Source organism: Lissotriton vulgaris, chromosome 7 (genome assembly GCF_964263255.1).
Source record: "Lissotriton vulgaris chromosome 7, aLisVul1.2, whole genome shotgun sequence".
NCBI lineage: Eukaryota > Metazoa > Chordata > Amphibia > Caudata > Salamandridae > Lissotriton > Lissotriton vulgaris.
Genome location: NC_141695.1, coordinates 201,428,233 through 201,448,658, shown reverse-complemented (window position 1 = coordinate 201,448,658; position 20,426 = coordinate 201,428,233). Strand labels below are relative to the sequence as shown.

Here is a 20,426-nt window from a genome sequence, read left to right as displayed (position 1 = left end):
TACTACAGGTACCAAGGGCACTGTGACCAGGGAAGACCTCTAAGGGCAGCAGCACATATTATGCCACCCTTAGAGGCCTTTACCTTACATCTCTGTGTAAAGAACATGAAAGGGTTGTAAGATTCACTCCAACGTACTCGCTATTTCAATCAAGTTTTCACCAACGTTTAACATCATTCAAAGCTATAAGTGTGCATGCCTGTGTAGCACTCCACCCTATTGTGCTGCAATATAACTAAACACAAAGGAACCAAGTTCTTGGTTCTGTACAGGCAGCACAGCCACAAAACAGAATGAATCCAAACATGTCACGTTTTCTTTAATAAAGGACCCAAATGCATTTCGAGATTATTCCCTTCATCAGGGGCATCTAAAAAACAAACAAATTCATATACATAACCATCATCATTATTTTTGCATATATGATTACGTTACAAGCTTCATTGATCTGTTTTACTCAGATTGTTAACCGTTATTCACACTGAATTATTCACCACCTGCATTTTAATAAAAATAAAGTTTTAATGGACATTCATCATTCATGAGCCATCAGCAACAAGCCCCTTTTGCCAAAAAGGACTCATACACTTCCCTGCTTCTTCAGTTTAAACCCTTTCTATTTAACCTGCATGCCTCATCTAAGCATTCAAAGTGCTTCTACCATCATTTTAACCAATTAAGCCTGTGGTAAGCTTACCGTGACATGTGCTGTTTTACATCTGTTATTATACCATTAGGTTTAACGATCAGTTCGCTTTCCTTAAACTAGCATAAAAATGTTCTAACATAATGTTCATATTTTATACAGTGCCACAGTACACATCTCCTTAACAATTGTGATGGCCTAAGCTTACAGCATACAACGCAAACTTATATTGCACTGCCGCAACTCCTTCCAGGTTGTTTACTCTCAAGTATTTGTGCGAAAGAACTACACTTGATGACGGACTACCAATGTTCCGGTCCCGCCCTTCTTTCGAGGCCAACTACCTTTCCCCAAATCCCTCATACCAGAATTCACAAAATGTAGTTCCCTTCTCATCAACTCAAGTGAATCATGCTGTTAGAGTTGTACAATTAACTCAATGTCCATAGACCCCGTTGGCCTGATCCCACCAGAAAGGCAGGTTACATTTTAAATTTTACTCAAAAACATTTCATGGCCGAAAAATATAATGTCCGCTTTTTAATGTGCATTCAATGTCCAATCCCTTCACTTGCTTATAATGGTCATTCATGACCGGAAACCACATTCCATACATATACATATACATACTATCCGCAAAGATAAACAACGCGGCACTCCTCTTGGGTGATGAAAATATTTATTCAGGTCGTAACTTCCCTACGCTTTGCGAACATACGGTTCCTGATCATGGTAATTTAAATAGATTCCTTCTTTGCTTTCTGCTTTTTATACTCATTTACATATTAGCTTGTTATGAAGCATTGTGGGTATGGTAGTTTTATAGTTGCTTTAATATTTTTAATAACATTGTATTGTTGTATTCGGCCTCCTCGAACGTTGGCTCCAATGCTCATTCAACCCATTGCCTTATATGAGCATGTGTTGCGTACGCTTTGTATTATATTATTTTAGGTTATGCGTATACATTTACGCGTCTTGTGACACGTATTAGATTTTCCAGTGCCACAAAATTGAATGTCTTGGGTCTTCGGCAATCTCTACCTCTGCTCATTTTGGACTGAGTGTCCTAGTTCGTTCTTTGCTGAGTGCCCTTGTTTATAGGTTACATGCAACATCAGCACTCCCCCCCCCCCAAACGGTGGCACAGCCTATCAGCAAACTACATTTTGTTACTGTTATCTTTACTTCAATTGTTTAATCTACATCACTAGTCGTTGTTTCAATGATAGTCTTCATACATTTAAGAACAAAAACAACAACAACAAAACAAGAAAGAATAAAGAGAAAAAAGAGAAAAGAAAGAAGAGATTTGTTTTTTCTAAAAAGGATATGTACATACTTATCAAAAAAGTTCTTTTTTGAAGAATTTCTCTTCAAAGTTCGTTTTATCCAATCTTCTTGGTTGTTTACAGTCTCATAAATGCACATACATCTCTTCGTTCCCGTTTCGCCCCAGAGGCATCTTTGTCTTGAACCTTATTCTGAGCCTGGATTCTAGCAGTTTACGTTTTTGAGTTCTATTTGATCCCCGTTCATGTTGCATAATTGTTGCAAGTCCTGAATATTTCATATCCAGCCATGTCTTCTCCTTATGTGTGCTCATATGTTTTGCAATCGCATATGCTCATAGAAGGCAATAGGTTGACTGGGCATTGAAACCAACTTTCAGGGAGGCTGAATATGGCAATAAAGTTTTATTCAAAATATGAATGCAAGTATAAATCTACCATACGCACAATGCTTCATAACAGGCTAGTATGTGTATGAGTATAAAAAGCAGAAAGCAAAGAAGGACTCTGTTAAAACTACCCTGATCAGGAGCCAAGTGTTCGAAATGAGTAGTAAATATTTTCATCAGCTAAGAGGAGTGCTGCATTGTTTATCTTTGTGGGTAATATTTCTGTGAGAATTTGTCCCTGTCTCGCTGCATGCACCGGCAATGAAGTATTTGCGTTTGGATACATATACATACATACATTATCTGTAAACATAAAAAACATATCTCACCATCTAAGCATCTGTAAACCGGTCATATAAGTTCAAAACCACATTGACAAACACTTCTTAATATATACCTAACAAGTATTACTACTTTATAATTCAGAGGCACAGTACACTTTCTTATCTTTTATTTGTGACTTCACTACTCCTGTTTAATAATATGAATGAAAGTGCTACAACTCCCAGAATGCAAATAACATAGATGTATCTATTCTGCACATGTTTCTTACAGATTTAAAACATTCATGATTTTAAATACATTCCTCATTGTAGCTTCCAACAATACTATACTGCTGCTTTTCTATAAAGTACATAATGAAATAAAGGGGCACTGATTAATTTTCCTCTAACTTTCCAAAACATGTGGTACTAACATCTTAAACACATACCTTCTGCCAGATGCAGTTAATCTGATATTTTCTTTTCATATGAGTGAAATACTATTTCTTTATGAAACTCCCATATACATCTGCATTTCTATATTTTTTTTAAATGATTAAAAAGTTATGTATATACTAGTGAATTGAGTTTGTGGATTATATTGTCGTTTTAGCTCTTTTTGGATAGTTTTGACACTGTTGTATTTGTAAAAACTAAGCACAAGAATAGTACACCACTCTTATACAAAGAAACTATATAATAGCAATCTCTTCAACTTTGTATTCTGTGATCATGCGAAAGGCAGCAAATAAAATCATGTATTTTATTTTAGACTACTCTATCTCCACTTGTGAATGGTTAGTATCTGTTATAGCTCGTTCTCTCTTTCAAAAAGTGATTCTATGCCTGTTCGTAATTTTTTCGCAGGCATCGTGGAGTAATGACGAAACAAAACGCAATGGGTATCTTGGTCCTAAAAGACAGATGTTTACTGTTATCCAGCTCAATAGTACTCATTTAATCAACCGCAGAAGGATAAAAGTGGACGCGTCATATTTTTGTCCAATTTCACAATTACTCTCAACAGCTTTGTACAGTACCTAAGCACTTTACATATGTTTTTGCCACACAATGGGCCTCATTTATGAGGCCTTGCGTCCTTTTTGCGCTTACGATGTGCCACTTTTTGTGACGTATCGGCGGCGTAAAACATGCCTCCTGTTGCGCACTATTTACAAAGTGACGCATCTAAGCAAATATGTCACTTTGTAAACCCCTGCGCTACATTATACCTGTGTCAGGTGTAATGTATGCAGGGGGGGTGCGTTCCCTCCGCAAAAAGCCTCGAAGAAGTGATGCAGTGAAATCTATGAGATTTCACTGCGTCACTTCTAGGACGCCGTTGCGTCAAAATCTTGCGCCTGCCTCACAGCAGGGGTAAGACTGACGCAGGCCCTTTCACATGGGGCTTGCCCCAATGTGAAAGGACACATTCCTGGAGTTGCGTCACTTTTGTGACACACTCCAGCAATGCGTCACTTTGGCGTTTACAGATACGTTAGAAATACTGACGTATCTGTAACTCCTTGCAACATGATGCGTCATACATTAAATATGACGCATCAGGTATGTTGCAAGGAGTGCGCACTGAGAAGTGACGCATCACTGCTTTCAAGCAGCGATGCATCATTTCTCATAAATGAGGCCCAATGTTTATAAGCAAACTGCTGTTACTGAGCAGACTAGTGAGGAAGGGTGTACCCCATCCAGGAAGAAGTGAGTTAGTAGCGCTTGAATTCTCATAGACATGTCACATTATTTAAACACATTAAAGCCAATTTTCTTTTCTTTTGGAGAAATCATACAAACATCATTTTTAAAATACGCCATACAATTTTACAAAAAGTGTTAAACACAATTGTTTTGTTAACTCGTAATCATCACTGTTTTAAAAAAAAATAAAAACATCTCACCCTTACGCAAGCGATCATTGCATTAATCTCCAGTAATGCTGGACTAAATATTTTTATTTTTTGTGGTGCTTGTCAACCAAATTAACAAAATTTGCTACAGCTTAGCAGGATAGAAAGAAAGACCCCATAAAGTATAAATTACAGGTTCTGGGAGTTCGAGTCGTCCTCCCTAGCAAAATGAGGTCCAGTTTGGAACAGCTAATTTTGTTTACCCTTGGCCTTGCTTTTTTGGAGAGGGTCACACAACTGTGATAGTCACCAACTGTGGTATCATCTGCTCCTAGAGTTCTCAGACCTAACAAATTTGAGCGGTTTTAGAAGTCCAATTTCAATCAGGAGGTGAATTTTTTACTGTGTTGTTTTGCCAATTATAGTAAGAAATCCTTCATTGTACGGAACCAGGGAAAACAACCCCTTGTTCGTCACAGGAAAACAGTCACGCTAGTAGTCAGGTTTGTATGTTACAGGGGCATGGCCCACCAGTAACAACTTAGTGAAGAGATGGACAGAGTTCTAATCAAAATTCATCCACAACTGGCTCTTTGGGTAAGATGGTGCGCTATTTTAAATGCCACTTTACATTTTTTTGAGCATTTTACCCTAGGGCTATTTAAAAAAGAATATTATCAAATGGTGCATTTAAAGCATAAATATTAGCACATTATACATTTAAGGCATACAGCTGCAAGAACATTTGAAAAACTGCACACATGTCATATGGGCCGGGATGCCCACCACCCCTCCCAACACCAATTCCCCATGGGAGGAGACAGACACAGATTTGAACTTTTGGAAGGCGGGGGGGCCTCACGACCCCCCCGGCCGTATTTATTAAAATATGAAACAAAATTTAAAACTTTAAATTAAAACGTTTCATGAATCATGTACAAATTCAACTTCAATTACATCTTGATGAAGACAGGTTTTTCAGGCTAACCTTAACAAATCTCTAATACAAAGGTTTCCTAGCCGAGTCTAGCATCTCGATAAATGCATTACATTTGAATTTGTACAACCTAACATTAAGGGCCAACGGCAAGGTCTTAACCGGTGTCAGATCCCTATCACCAACTTCCCGCCCTCACAGTGTGAGTGGCGCATGCGCAGAGGACTTTACCCTCGCCGCCAATTGTAACTTCCCTTGTGGTGGGGGCCCCCTTTCACTCGACACCATCTTAAGGTCGTCTGAGTTCGTGTGCGAGGTATCCGTAAGAAGGACAGCGTGGACTCCCCCCCCCTTCCCCACACTCTCTTCCGCCGGAGCGTATATCCGGCCCCCGGGAAATTCGTGGGAGGGGCATATAGCCGTCTCCCCCTGGGAGGTGTCTATGGCCGTCTCCCCCTGGGCGACCCATCCGTAGTGGGTGTCGCCCCCCCGTGGGAGGGGCCAATGGCCGCCTCCCCCCAGGCGCTCCCATCCATAATGGGTGGCGCCCCCCCTAGGGACCTTGAATCACTGCTCACCGATCATGACCTTACCGCCCGACCAAAAATAAATATGACAATTGTTTTACCTACTAAGGAAAGAAAAACTATGACTAAACTTGCAACAGCTTGATAAATTCACCAACTTCAACATTGCTACAAAGGGAAAAAGGTCCTAAAGCAAAGCACAAACTTCATTGAATCCGTTCCATTACGTTTCTACAAAGGAAAAAATGGCCTACAAGCAAGTATTCAATTACATGTATACCCTTGTCATACATTTATGATGCAAGAAATGATTGCCATACATGTTTTATTACATCAAATAACACCATTCGATATTTCTTTATTTCACAAACTTTGCAACAAGGGGCTGGTGGGTGGGTCAAAAAGTGCAGCTTGTTCCCTTGAGGGCTCACGAGCGACGAGTGGTGCAGCCTTCAGAGCACAGGAACAAGAGGATGCTTCGTTGGATTCTCGCTCCTTTTATCCAGCTACGGGAGGGCGGGCCCCGCCTCAAGCACGCCCATCAGTGCACGGACTTCCGGGCGGGTGTTTTAGGACAACCTCTTTTTGGGCGGGAGGAGCGTGTTCCGGCCATGCCGCTTCGGGCATACCAGCCGAGACACGCCCCCCGCCCACAATGGTTTCCCAGGGGATCGGGGCACCCATCCAGACGTTCGGGGGGACCGAGTGGTCTCCCCTTTCCATATGGGCCGGGATGCCCGCCACCCCTCCCAACACCAATTCCCCATGGGAGGAGACAGACACAGATTTGAACTTTTGGAAGGCGGGGGGGCCTCACGACCCCCCCGGCCATATTTATTAAAATATGAAACAAAATTTAAAACTTTAAATTAAAACGTTTCATGAATCATCAGGGTCAGACTGATTTGCATATGGCCATGTCTAAACTGGGGTGGCTGAGTGAGCTAAAGAATGGTGATGGATTAAACCCAGATCCGTTGACAGGGTGTGAGTGTTTGATTTGCTCAAACGCTCCGTCCATCATCCCCTTTTGTTTTGCCTTGTGGGATTGGATCCTCAGCAACCACAAAAGTTGGAGAAGACAGACGTCATCCTATTGGGCAATCCTTCTCCCTCTGTTCTTGCATCCATCTGGCCACCATGTTTGGGCCTGCCCCCCATCCCCAAGTCCCAAATAAAAAGCCTCGGGATCTGGTTCGATAAAGCTTTGGACTTTTCAGTCCAAGCCACAAAGACCGCCGCCACCTGCTTTGGGCTTATGAGGATGTTGCGGAAGGTGCTCCCTCTGCTCCCATTCCAGGCAAGGAGGATCCTGGTCCAGGCCCTCATACTCTCCCGCCTGGATTACGGGAATGCCCTCTACATGGGAGCTCCGACCTTTGCCACCCAGAAGCTCCAAGTCACACAAAATAGTGCGGCCCGCCTACTCTATAACCTCCTTCGCTGGCAGTCAGCGAGGAATGCCCTAAGGGAGCTTCACTGGCTCACTATAGTGGCAAGAGTACAATTTAAGGCTATGTGTATCCTACACAAAGCCTTTCATCGCACAGGTCCCGCCATTCTGCATCCCTTGGCTACTCCCTACGTCCCGTCCCGTTCCCTCCGCTCCTGCACCCTCCGGCTGGCCACTTCCGCCAGGGTCAGGAAAGCTCGATGGGGAGGCCGCTCTTTCTCCCATACTGCGGCCAAACTCTGGAACACCCTCCCTCTATCCCTTCGAGGCAACAGTAACCACCTGTCCTTCAGGAAAGCCTTGAAAACACACTTGTATGCCAAATTCTGCTGACCTGCCCTGAGCCTGCGTTAAGCAAATTCAGTCACAAGCGCTACGAGGCCTCCGGGTAGTTTAGCGCTATACAAGTGCAATTTTCATTCATTCATTCATTCATTCAAAAGTGACTGTCTCTGGCCTTGCATTGGGACCACAGTCCTGGACTGCTCCCTATCCACCAACAGAGTGCGGGGTGAACTTTACTGTCCCATCCAGATTGATCTTGCCATCCTAGTTTTTGTGGTACACACTAGATCCTTCTCTCGTGCACATGCTGAAACGTGGTGGTTGAAGGTGGGATTGGAACTTCACCAGTTGAGGGTCCCTCCCACCCATTACACAAGATTGCAGAGCTACGTACAGGATAGCCTTACCTGGTCCCACAACTGGAGGGCCACACTGCTTGGATTAGTGCCCGCTTATCTACGGCTCACCAGGGGAGTCCACCAGAAGAGGCCACCTGAGTAATAGAGGGGCCGTGTCATCCTCCTGTTTCCATTTGGCAGCTTATAGCTGTCAGTGCTGCCTCGGACCGAAAATCACCTGTAGCCACACCCCCAGCACAACATGACCGTGGTGAAACAGCAACACACCTAGGCAACTCTGGATGGGGGGCTGAGACCCACTCTTCCTCCACCTCCCCTGCATTGGACGCACCTCAACCTCTGCCAGGTGGACCCACATAAACTGCACCAACTGCAAAATTGCCTTTTTGTCGAGTTCCGTAACCTAACAAATTTTACTCAGGAAGTTCATTTTAAAAAATGGGTGGATTTTGCATATCACTGTTGGCCAAAGTTAATTTGGCATGCAAATGTATGCAGGGGAGAATGTTTAACGATTGGTGAACAGTTAAAGATCAACTTTCTTGGTATTATCAGGAAGACGTTGTCTAGGTTTTATGAACTCATCAAGTTTGTGGAGACGTTCACATCGAATAAACATGTTTAGAGCATGAAGTATGTTTTGAACATCGGAGGAATTCATGTTGGTACCCAAAAATACTGCAAAGACAAGATAAGACGTTCTTTGAGAAAGCATCAGTATCTGGAAGGATTTCTAGTACTGGTGCTTTATTGAAGGAATATGTGCTACCTACCCCACATTCCTCCCTCAAAGCAGATCTCTACTAAGCCCCTGATTCCTGCTCCAACCAATACTAGCTTCTGATTCCTCCTGATTACATCAGTCTTCCATCTCCATTTCCCTCTTACTTTTCTCCGAACCTTCCTCCAACTTTTTCCTCTCTTAGACCTGTTAGGCACTTCATCTACTTCACCAGCTTCACACCTGTGTGGCCTCTTAGCCCTACACACTTTCAATGCTACTTGATGACTTGTAGGTTGACTCGGTCTCACTCTTCCCCCTTCAGCACCTACCATCCCCCCTACAGAGTTCTTTGTTATGTGAGTTCTTGCGTTAATGGAGTCAGCTCCTCTTAACTGTCCCTCTCTGTCTACCCTCCCTCCCACAACTCTCTCCTACTCGCACTTTTTCACTGTCATCTCATTAGAATATACTTGATTTTCCTTGCATTAATCAAATTAAAATACATGCATCCCCTTTCTTTTCTTTATTCAATGTAAGACAATTTAGAGCATCATGTAAGAAAATGTAATCATTTTCTTCAGTGTTTGCTATGTTGCTAAATTAGCAAGTTTGAGTCCCAGCATTAGGAATTCCACGTCTACTTCCTCAGTGTTCTCTTGGTCAGAATTACCAATGTGCTTAGGTTTGACAGTGATGTGCCCCTTTGTGGAATATTGAAATGCATGATGAATGCAGCAAGAGATTTTGGAATAGTGTGTATAGCTTACTTTGTGTATACTTGTCCCAGCCACCTGCTGGTTTAAACAATCATATAACCTACACTTTAACAACAGCTAGATGTCACATTTGTTCTTCTGTATAGACAATGTCAAACTAATAAAGTTTGTCATATGTCATTATTTCATAGATGGTGATTGGGTTCGACAACAACATTGTGTCTGTTCATATATTTTGAACTGAGTTACTAATTTTTTCAATTTACTTATTCCCTTAGCAACTGAACCCATCAACATATCTGCCCCAACTTTGTTGAATTTCTTGGCTGGAGAGATGATCATCATACCCATCTCATACCCTTCCAATGTATCTAATCCTTTGATTTCATGGAGTAAAGGTGTGTCCCCTCTGGTCACTTGGGGAGCTAATATAACTGTACAGATAAACAACTCCTACAAAGGACGGCTGCAGATTAACTATCCTGGCTCCATCAGCATATCCAATGCTACGGTAACAGACTCTGGCAACTACACAGTGACAGTGGAAGCAGCGAATAGAGTCACTGCTCAAGCAGTTGTTCAAGTCATGGTTTATGGTAAGTTTCAGTATAAGGAGGACTGTATTCTGTATGTGATATTCGTGATGGCCAAATTCAGTAAACATTGAGTTTGGTCAGATATTGAAAACTTAAAAGCATGTTGCCCTTGTTTGTGGCAACATTTGGGGTGGACCTCCCATGGATAATATTAGTAATCATAGCAGTGTCTCCATCTGGGAAGGAGACATTAACATGCCTCCGTCATGTCAGCTTTATGTGCTTATCTAAGCCTAAGATTCACATTTCAATAATGAAAACTTTCTACTTAAAAGTTCCATAACTGAGCAGCAAATGGGCAGGCATAAAGTAAAAACAAATTCATGAAAAACAATTGAGGGTGGGGGCGTGGCTTGTACGGCAATGCGGACGGGTGCCTAGGTCCGTTGTCTCCATAGCCCGAGGCACATAGCGGCGAATTAAGCTCAGCCAAACGAGTTTGATCCAAGAACAAAGGACAGCCTCCAACGTCGGAGGACCTGGGGACCATAGGCAAAAGAAGACGAAGTACGGGCCGATCTCCTCTCCCGAAGTTTGGGAAGACGCAGCCCAACCAAGATGGCGATCGAGTAGACGGGAGGCGGGGGAGGTGAGTGTTGATAGTGGCACTGCGAGCGGCCCGCAACGCACAAGACCTAGCCAGCACCCTCCCGCCTCCACAGCCACGCATACTGCCCAGCGCAACCCACAAAGAGAGAACAGGCGACACAAAAGAACGCCAGGCATACAGACTGTGAAAATCTGATGCAAGGCGAAAGCGAAACTATAAACAAACTAAGGGCGCCGCCATCTGACCGGCAACGGCCGCACCTATATGGCTCCCCTCCCCCTCAGCCATAAGCATAGGGGGCGGACACAGGCTGACCCTCGCCCCCGGAGAAAGCGCTGAGTAAGGTAAAACCTCCGGAGCCCTGCTGGACCCGCAGAGACAGCCAGGAGTGCGCAAGCCATAACGGGAAACCAGGTGAGCACAAGACGCGGAAAATAAAACCGAAAGCAGCGCCGGGGACGGCCATCTTGCGAGCGGGGGACCAGAACATACCAGAACATTAAGAGCATTAAGAGCGGGGACGAATCAGGAAGGGGTCAATAAGGAACAATAAGAAGCAGGCAGCCACGGTGCATGACAACACACAAGAAGGTGCGCCACATTTGAGGAGCTGGCTGGTGCAAAAGCAAAGACGAGGACGAGGAGTATCAGAGAACCCAGCAAGTATTGAACCCACCACACAATCTCAACACCAAGAGGTGAACCAAACAAGGCCCTAACCTCGCTCCAAAAGTAGGGCAGACTAGGCAGTTTCCAATCAAGAAGAGGCCTAGACACTATGGCGGGACAGGAGGGGAAACCCTCCAATGACACGAAAAAGCATAGGAAAGACACACCAGAATCATTCCTGAAACAAAGGAACGAAACAACCCTGTACATGATCCTAAAGAGGGTGAATGAAGGCATTGCGGTGGCCAAGTCAAGAAAAGTAACCATCGACAACATGCAGCTCAAACTAGCAGCAATAAGAGGCGACCTACACAACACGAACACCAGGATAGAGGCAGCAGAAAAACACATCAGCGACATTGAGGACGTAACGCTAAAAAGCAACAAATCGCTAGCAGAGAACACCAAGATCTCAAAAGCCCTCCAAAAACAGCTGGCGGAGCAGGATGATCGAGCAAGGAGAGGAAAGATCCGCAGAGGACAAAGCCGGTGCCTGCACAACCCTGCTTGAAGAAATAATACTGCAACTAAATGGCCTCAAATTCGATAGACAATTTGAAATAGACAAGGCCTACAGAGTGCCAGCTTTAAAACCACCACAGGGCAATGGACCACGGCCAATAATATGCAGTCCGCTGAGATCAAATCATACAGAGGCGATCTTCGCTTTTGCTCAGAAAAACCCGAACCTGAGATTAGAAAGCAACAAAATAATCCTCACGCAGGACTTCTCGAGACAAACAGTGGAAACCAAGAAGGGTTTCCTATCACTGAGAGACACGCTACGCAGAAACAACATCACTTTCAGCTTCGCGGGCCCAGTGAGATTCAAAATCTCTGACAAATGGAGAACACAGACTTTCGACGACCCAAACGACCTAAGGAAATACATCCAAGGCCCGCCAAACTAGGACATGGAGGCCCAGAAATTAGGAGCGGCAAAAAGAAGCGCATCACCAGACAATGCGGAGAAGTTGGAGTGAAGGCTAAAGGAAGCGTCTACCAAACTCAGGATCCTAACGAACAGTGCTACCTCTCTACCGATCTACCTCATTCCTTCTACCTCTTGACGCATCTGCGCTAGGTTTATACATAGCCAACCAAACTACCTCACAACAGATCGATCTCACAACGTACCTACCAATAAATGCGAGGAACCGGACAAGCACGCAATGGAGAACTAAGAAAGTCGCACATATATCCTTTATGTTATGCCGATTTGTTTACAGGGCGCGTCACGACAGAACTTGGGAAGAACTCAACACTGTGCCTTGGGGGAAATGGGGCAGGGAACTTTGCTGTCGCACACCCACTCAGCAAGCAGCAGGGGGAGGGGGGAGGCATGGGAGCGGGGCTGCGGGGGACGGATAGGGACACCGGGTACAGCTATATGGGCTTCCTACATCTACTAATCTATTCTTCACTTTCCTTTTCTTCATCATCTACCTACTAATTGGGAGTGAACAAAAACAACCAACAAACAGCTTGGACAGGCCACACCGCCAGAAAGGAGGGGGCACAGTAAGGACAAAAAGGACATGCAACCTTGCACTAATACAAACCAACACACACAGAGTAATACGAACCAAGCGCGACACGCAACACATAGGATGACACACACCCAACAAGGTCAGCTCCTAGCCAATATCAAAGTAGTCTCCTTCAATGTTAAAGGACCCCACCACCCAGTCAAAAGAAGGAAGGTCATAGGGTACCTAGCCAAGCTAAAAAGCGACGCGTGTTTCCTCCATAAGACTAAACTATCTGCTGACGACGCAAAGCGGCTCAAAGCAAACTGGATAGACCAATCTATAGGCTCACCAGCATGCCACAAAAAGAGAGGGGCTATCACACTGATAAACAAAAAGACCAAACTAACACTGCGAGACGCCTACGCCGATGAAGAAGGGAGAGTCCTAATAACCAGCCTGGCCAGGGGGGAGGAGCCAATACACATAGCAAACATCTACGGGCCAAAAACAGAGGACAGGGGTTTTTGGACAAAGGTAGAAGACAAACTGAGCAAACTTCCACAAGACAATCTCCTAATAGTCGCGGGAGACCTAAACCAAATGATAGACCAGGCGACAGATAGACACCCACAAAGGCCTAGCCACAGCTCGCAGGGGGGAAATATTCTTAAAAACCTGTGCGCCAAGCTCCAACTTAGGGACCCATGGAGACTCCAAATCCCAGATGCCAGAGACTACACTTTCTACTCCCATCCCACAACTCCTACAGCCAGATCGACTACATTCTACTCTCGGAATCACACACTCACCTCATAGATCAAACAGAAATAGCACCAAGGTCAATCTCGGACCACTCACACATCAGCCTAACACTGTCAGGGAGGCACAACGAAAAAATTACGCAGATGGAGACTCAATGATGACCTCCTCAGAAACAGGCCCATTACAGCAGAGATAGAGGAATCCATAAGAGACTACCTAGAACATAACGACAACCCAGACACTGATAGGGGCATCCTCTGGGACGCCTTGAAATTCATCATCAGGGGGAAACTACTCTCCATCAAAGGAAGAATGAATAGAGCGAGAAACAAAAAGATCACAGAACTCGAGAAATTTATTTATTTATTTATTATTACATTTATTAAGCGCACAGCTACCCGGAGGTTTCCCGGCGCTAGAGCAAACTGAACGGTGAAAAGAGGGAGGGACATTAGTTGTTAAAAAGCCATGTTTTTATTCCTTTACGGAATTTCAGAAAGCACGATTCCGTGCGCAAGGGTTGAGGAAGAGAATTCCATAAGGATGGGGCCAGCAGGGCAAACGAGCGGCCACCCATTTTGGCTCTGTTGGTGCGTGGAATTTTAAATTTGTTTTGCGACGAGGACCTGAGTGTACGGGGGGGGACATATTGCTGGACTAGAGCAGCAAGATAGCGCGGGGCTCTATCAGTCATGATTTTATGCATGTAGCAGAGTGCTTTAAAATGCACTCTGCTTTCAATGCGCAACCAGTGCAGGTTACGCCTGTGATGAGTGACCGAGGATCTTGCGGGAAGGTGACAAATCAGACGAACTGCCATATTTTGAACCACTTGGTATTTTCTGGTTACCTCTTTGGCAGCACCTAAGAGCAGGATGTTCCCATAGTCCAGGCGTGAGATGACAAGGGCCTGGACAACGGTTCTCAAGGTGTCTGTAGGCAGCATCCAAGTGATCTTTCTCAGCCACCTGATGATGGTAGTACAGGTGGCCGCAACTTTCACAACATGATGTTTGAAAGTAAGTTGGTTATCGAAGATCACACCGAGGTTGCGAGCAGACACTGATGGAATGGGTAGGGGACCCATCTCCGGAGGCCAGTGGTGAGGGCCCCAGAGAGAGGTGTCGGGTCCAAACAGGAGCAGCTCTGTTTTATCCCCGTTGAGCTTCAGTTTGTGCTTCAACATCCAGTCCGATATATGCTTTAATCCAATTTGGAGAGAGGAGGAAGGGAGGTTTTTGTTAGTAGAAAGTGAATAGATGACTTGAGTGTCATCAGCGTAGGAATAAATTGTGAGACCAGCCTGTTCGGCCAAGAACGCAAGAGGCCTTACGTACAGGTTAAAGAAAAGGGGACTGAGGATAGAGCCCTGGGGAACACCGTGAGAGGAAGGAAGGGTGGATGATACAGAGGTAGAAGAAAAAACCTGAAACGTACGATCAGACAAAAAGTTAGCAATCCAGGCCAGGGCGGTACCACCAACACCAACTGCCTCCAAGGTGGATAATAAGATGGAATGGGAGACGGTGTCAAAAGCGGCACTCAAATCAAGCAAGATGAGTGCCACCGTCTCACCATTATCCACTTGGCGCCTGATGGTTTCTGACACGCCAAGGAGAGTAGTTTCCGTGGAGAAACCAGCCCTGAAACCGGACTGAGATCCATGGAGAAAATTGGAGGATTCAACAAAAGAGCTAAGTAAGGAATTGACATGTTTCTCCAAAATCTTGGAGAAACAGGAAAGCAAAGAAATAGGGCGAAAGTTGGAAGGATTGTTGGGATCAGCATTGGCCTTCTTTAATAGTGGTACCACCATTGCGTGCTTCCATTCATTCGGAACAGTCGCTTCTACCAATGAGGCGTTGAGGACATCCAAAATAATGTGGAGTGGAACTGGGTCGAGGGAACCCAGAACTTGAGGGGGGAGAGGGTCAAGGGGAGAGCCAGATTTGATGTCCTGAAGGTATTTTTTTAAAAGCGCTGGGGAAATGGGATCCCAAGAAAGCAATAGGGAAGTGGTAGGCAGGGAACAGGGAGGAGTCACCAGGGGCGCGACGTGGGTAGGGGTAGCAGAAGTGGAATTAAAAATGGCATAGATTTTGTCTATCTTTTCCCGGAAAAAATTGGCTAGAGCATTACACTGTGCAGTGTCTAAGCAGGGGTCTTTCGGAACTGAGGAAGCACCAGAGAGCTCCTTAACAATTTTAAACAGGGCCTTGGGCCTGTTTTGAGCCGTAAGTATGGTGTTGTTGGCAAAGTTAGCTCTAGCAGTGTCACATGCCGCGTGGTAGGATTTAAGAGCGGACCTATAATTAGCTTTGTGCTCGGGGTTATACTTTGCACGCCAAATACGTTCAAGTTTTTTGCAATTGGATTTTTCAAGGCGTAAAGAGTCATTAAACCAGAGCGCCGGGGGGTGATGAATTTGAGTTTTATTTTTTTGGGTAGGTAGGCAGGAATCTAAGGCTGTGGTTAACCATGATGTAATTGTGGGTAGCTCTTTGATCGTTATATTAGAACCTGACGGGGTAGAGTTGGCCAGAAAAGAGTTAAATCTGTCAAGGTCTAGACGTTTCCAGTTCCTGCTGGTTTTGTGGGTAAGGTCTGGCCTGGGAGTGTCAGCTACACATATTTTAACAGAAAATTTAACTAAAAAATGATCTGACCAAAGAACAGGGGTAGAGGATTGATAGGAAATAGTCGTCAGATTGGAAATGATAGGGTCTAAGAGGTTACCGGCCTTATGAGTAGGGTCGGAATTATAGAGATGCAGGTCAAGAGCTTCAAGATCTTGTAAGAGGCGTTGAGCAATAGCACACGAGACAGAATTAAAATGAATATTTAAATCCCCAACAATAGTAAAATTAGTGGATTGTGCTAATAAAGGAGCAATGAGTTCGGGAAGTGCAGTAGCCCAACCGCTCACTGATCCCGGTGGACGGTAAATCAGGATGCCTGTTAAGGTAAATTGGGGGGAAAGAGTTAATTTGAACAGGCCCGCCTCACAGTCAGGGAAGTCGAGGTCTTCCCATTTACAGGAGAACTCTCTTTTGTAAATAACAGCAATTCCTCCACCGTCTTTAAGCGCTCGGTTTCTCCCAACGTAGGTATAATCATTGGGGAGAGCCATGGTGATATCTGGTCCAGAGCTATCATTAAGCCATGTTTCGGTCACAAACAGAGCAGCAGGACGATCTGACTCCAAGAGATCGAAGATATCTCTCTTATGTTTGGAGAGCGATCTACTGTTAATGCTAATGAAGGTCAGTTCTGAAGAGTAATTGTGTGAGGTGGGATGTACATTACACGCAGGGAAGGGTAAGTTCCAGAACGAGGACGACATACTGTCAGTGCTAGATTCAAAAGAAAGAAAGAGAAAGAGATAAAAGACTTGGAGACAGGCCACATAGCAAACTTAGAAGACAGGAACACTCTCATAACACTAACAAAAAAGAAATATGAGCTGAAAAAAATCCTGAGCGAGAGAGCAGGAACCTGACTGAACAAATACAAGGCCATCAATCTGTGCACTGCTAATAGAGCTGGGAAAGCACTTGCCTCCTATCTAAAAAGCAAGCAAAGGCAGCACATGGTAGCCGCTGTCACAGACTCTAAAAACAAATCACAAACCGCAAACAAAGAGATCCTCAGGGTTTTCAAAGAATTCTTTGGAGAGCTGTACAGGGGGGAACAGAACCTCAGCGAAGATGGCGGAGCCAAGCTCCGATAAGATTCCCCTGCCCGCACTCACAGAGATACAGAGAGGAACACTAGAACTAGACATCACGGGCGACGAAATAGAAAAGGCAGTATCGAGCCTTAAGGACAACAAAGCCCCAGGCCCAGATGGATATACAACGAGATTCTACAAGCAATACCTACCCTTAATTAGACCAACAATGGTAGAAGTGTTCATGAACTGCAACCAAAAAGGGAGAATGACACCCACAATGGCGGAAGCCAATATTATACTGATCCCGAAGGAAGGTAAAGACCACAACACCCCAAGAACTACCGGCCAATCTCCCTAATCAACGTAGACTGCAAGATCTATGCGAAGATTTTAGCGACAAGACTGAACACGTTCCTGCCCAAACTTATACACTGCTCACAAGTAGGCTACCTCAAAAATAGGATGTTCCACGACAATACTAGACTCCTGTGCCACCTAATAAACCATGCCTTTCACCAGCAACAATGCAGCGGTCATGATCGCCCTGGACACGAAAAAAGCCTTCGACAGAGTGTCATGGCCTTTCCTAGAACGCTGTATGCTAAAATTCGGTCTAGGGACTAACTTCAGAAGGATGGTGCTAGCGCTATACAAGGAGCCAAAAGCACGCGTGGTAGTGAATGGTGGAACATCCGAGCCACTCACCCTAGAAAGGGGCACAACGCAAGGCTGCCCACTCTCTCCAGCCCTCTTCCTACTAGCCATGGAGCCACTCCTAGCCATGATTAGAAATAACAAAGACATAGGGGGAATCCCAATTGGGGATGACACCGTTAAGCTAGCGGCATACCGGATGACATCCTCATCACCACTGAAAATCTAGGCCCGTCTATAGCCGCGTTTATGTTCACCATAGAGGAGTACGCACAAGCCTCAGGATACAAACTCAACAAAGATAAATCGGAATGCAAGCCGCTGAACATACACACAACCAGGGATGTGCTAGGGAACTCAGGGCTGGCTTGGTAGAAGAAATTGCTGAAATACCTTAGCCTACACTTGGGGGGGATCTCAGACCATGCTAGACCACAATGAAATGACACTACTGAACCAACTGAAAGGGAGACTAGAGACGTGGTCACCTAGATTCATCAGCTGGTGGGGCACAGTGGAAAAAATCAAAATGAGGCTAATACCTATGGTTAACTACATGCTCAACATCCTCCCACTGATCAACACAGAGGACTTTCACAAACGCCCAGACAAAATAATAAACAAATTCTTATGGAGAGACAAGAGACCCAGAATCAGCCTACAAAACCTTAGGGTAAACAAAAGCCTGGTTGGGCTAAACGTAACACATTTTAAGACATTCCAAACAGCAAGTAGAGCCAAACAGGGGCTTTACTGGCTAGTCCCAAAACAAGACTACACGCCAGCATGGTTCTCACTAGAGAAAAGAATCTTAAATGGACTTGATCTCTTAGCGCTACTTACTGCTAACAAACACCCCGAAATTGCCAATAATCCCATACTTACGAATACCAGGAACGCCCTCAAAGTAGACAAGAAAGTGGATGCTAGCATTAAGAACACTAGGTGGGAATCGATATGGTTTAACCCTAAAATAAAGTACCTTGAGAAAACGCTCAACATGGTATCCTGGTACAAACGTGGCATCTCCACCCCCATCTCCACCCCCAACCAAGACACACACATCACCTTCGACACCATAAAACATACACTCAAACTAAACAACATTGAGCTCTACAATTTCCTCAAAATAAAGGTGGCAATCACAAAAGCAGAACTTAACAAAGCGATCCCCCCATCCTACAATACGCAGCGAACCTAAATAAGGTAGGACACCACTACAGGCTCCTAAGCCCAGGAACATCCAAACTCAACATCAAAACTTTAGAATACTGGGAGTCACTCCTCCACAGGCATCTCACCGAGAGGGAAAAGTCTAACCTCTGGACGTCAGCATCACACAACAACGTCACCACCACTCTAGCACAAACTAAATTCTGGCTTCTACACAAGACATACTGGACCCCTTCCCGCCTAGCGACAATAGGGATACGAGACAGTGACGAGTGTTGGAATTGTACCAAACAAAAAGGGGACCTGGCACACCTAACCTTCCACTGCCCTAAGGTCAAACGATTCTGGAACAGAATAGGCAACTTTATAAACAACGCTCAAGGTCTCTCAATACAGCTAGACTTTCACCGGCTGGCCACGGCCTTCATGGCACCATCAATCCAATCCAAAATAGGACAGAGAGCTGATTGACCTCCTACTCACAGCAGCGGTTGAGACAGTCCTAAATACCTGGAAGGACACGGGAAAAGCATCCTTCAGGGTTTGGTTCAACTGGATCACCTTCCTGCGGGGGGCGGACATCATAACCTCAAACCACACATCAAAAACCTGCACAAGAGGCAAAATGCGGCTCTCCCTAGACAACTACCTGTCTACACACAAGCCCCCCATGGCTATCATCCAAGGGGGACAACACACCCACACCCATCACAGGCGGAAAAGCCTGGCCAACTCCATCGACATTCGAACAATGTGTTCCTCCCGCTTTTTCACTTTCTCTTTTTCCCACTTTCCTTTCCCCGTCACCTGGGGGTACATACACAGGCCGCTGATAACGCCACACACCAAGTATACGAATGTAGCATGCATGCTCTCACAAAAAGCTGTATGTAACCCAACCGGCATATAATGTTGTCAAGCTTTTCCCCCTCGGGTGACCTATACTGTACTCCTGTATACTGTACCTTGTACATAAAACTCTTTCCCAATAAAATTCACTTGAAATAAAAAAATAAAAAACAATTGAGGGTCAATTGAACAACTAGGTTTGGTGGAGGCACTTACTAATAGAGCTTAAACACCCAGTCATATTGTAGAAATGATTCTGAATAATTCATTTCAAATCCTGAATCTCAGAGACTGATCACTCTACAAAATAACTTTTCTGCGTCTGCAGGGAAATGGTCTCACCTCAAAACAAAAGTCAGATTCCTTTCTCTTTGAGAAGGGCATGATATCGTGGTTATGTGTACAAGTGGAAAGTAAATACCATGCAAATCATATTGTTTTATATATTACAGATTTTGATTAACAGTCAATATAAACGTGCCTGTTTACAGAAAGCAAGTACATTCTATTTTGTCATTCAACCCACAAGGATTCATTGTATTTAAAAACCAAATCCAAAAAGTTTCCCTTTGCGC

At 44.7% G+C, this 20,426-nt stretch overlaps 1 protein-coding gene across 1 annotated transcript in view; it reads left to right on the top strand.

Annotated features, from left to right (window-relative positions):
- Positions 1-20,426, top strand: part of LOC147701192 (uncharacterized) — a 339,006-nt gene that overhangs the window by 17,200 nt on the left and 301,380 nt on the right. Inside the window, exon 4 of the mRNA XM_086929317.1 lies at positions 9,732-10,049. Coding sequence (XP_086785443.1) covers positions 9,732-10,049 — 318 coding nt within the window. The remainder of the gene's footprint in view (positions 1-9,731; positions 10,050-20,426) is intronic.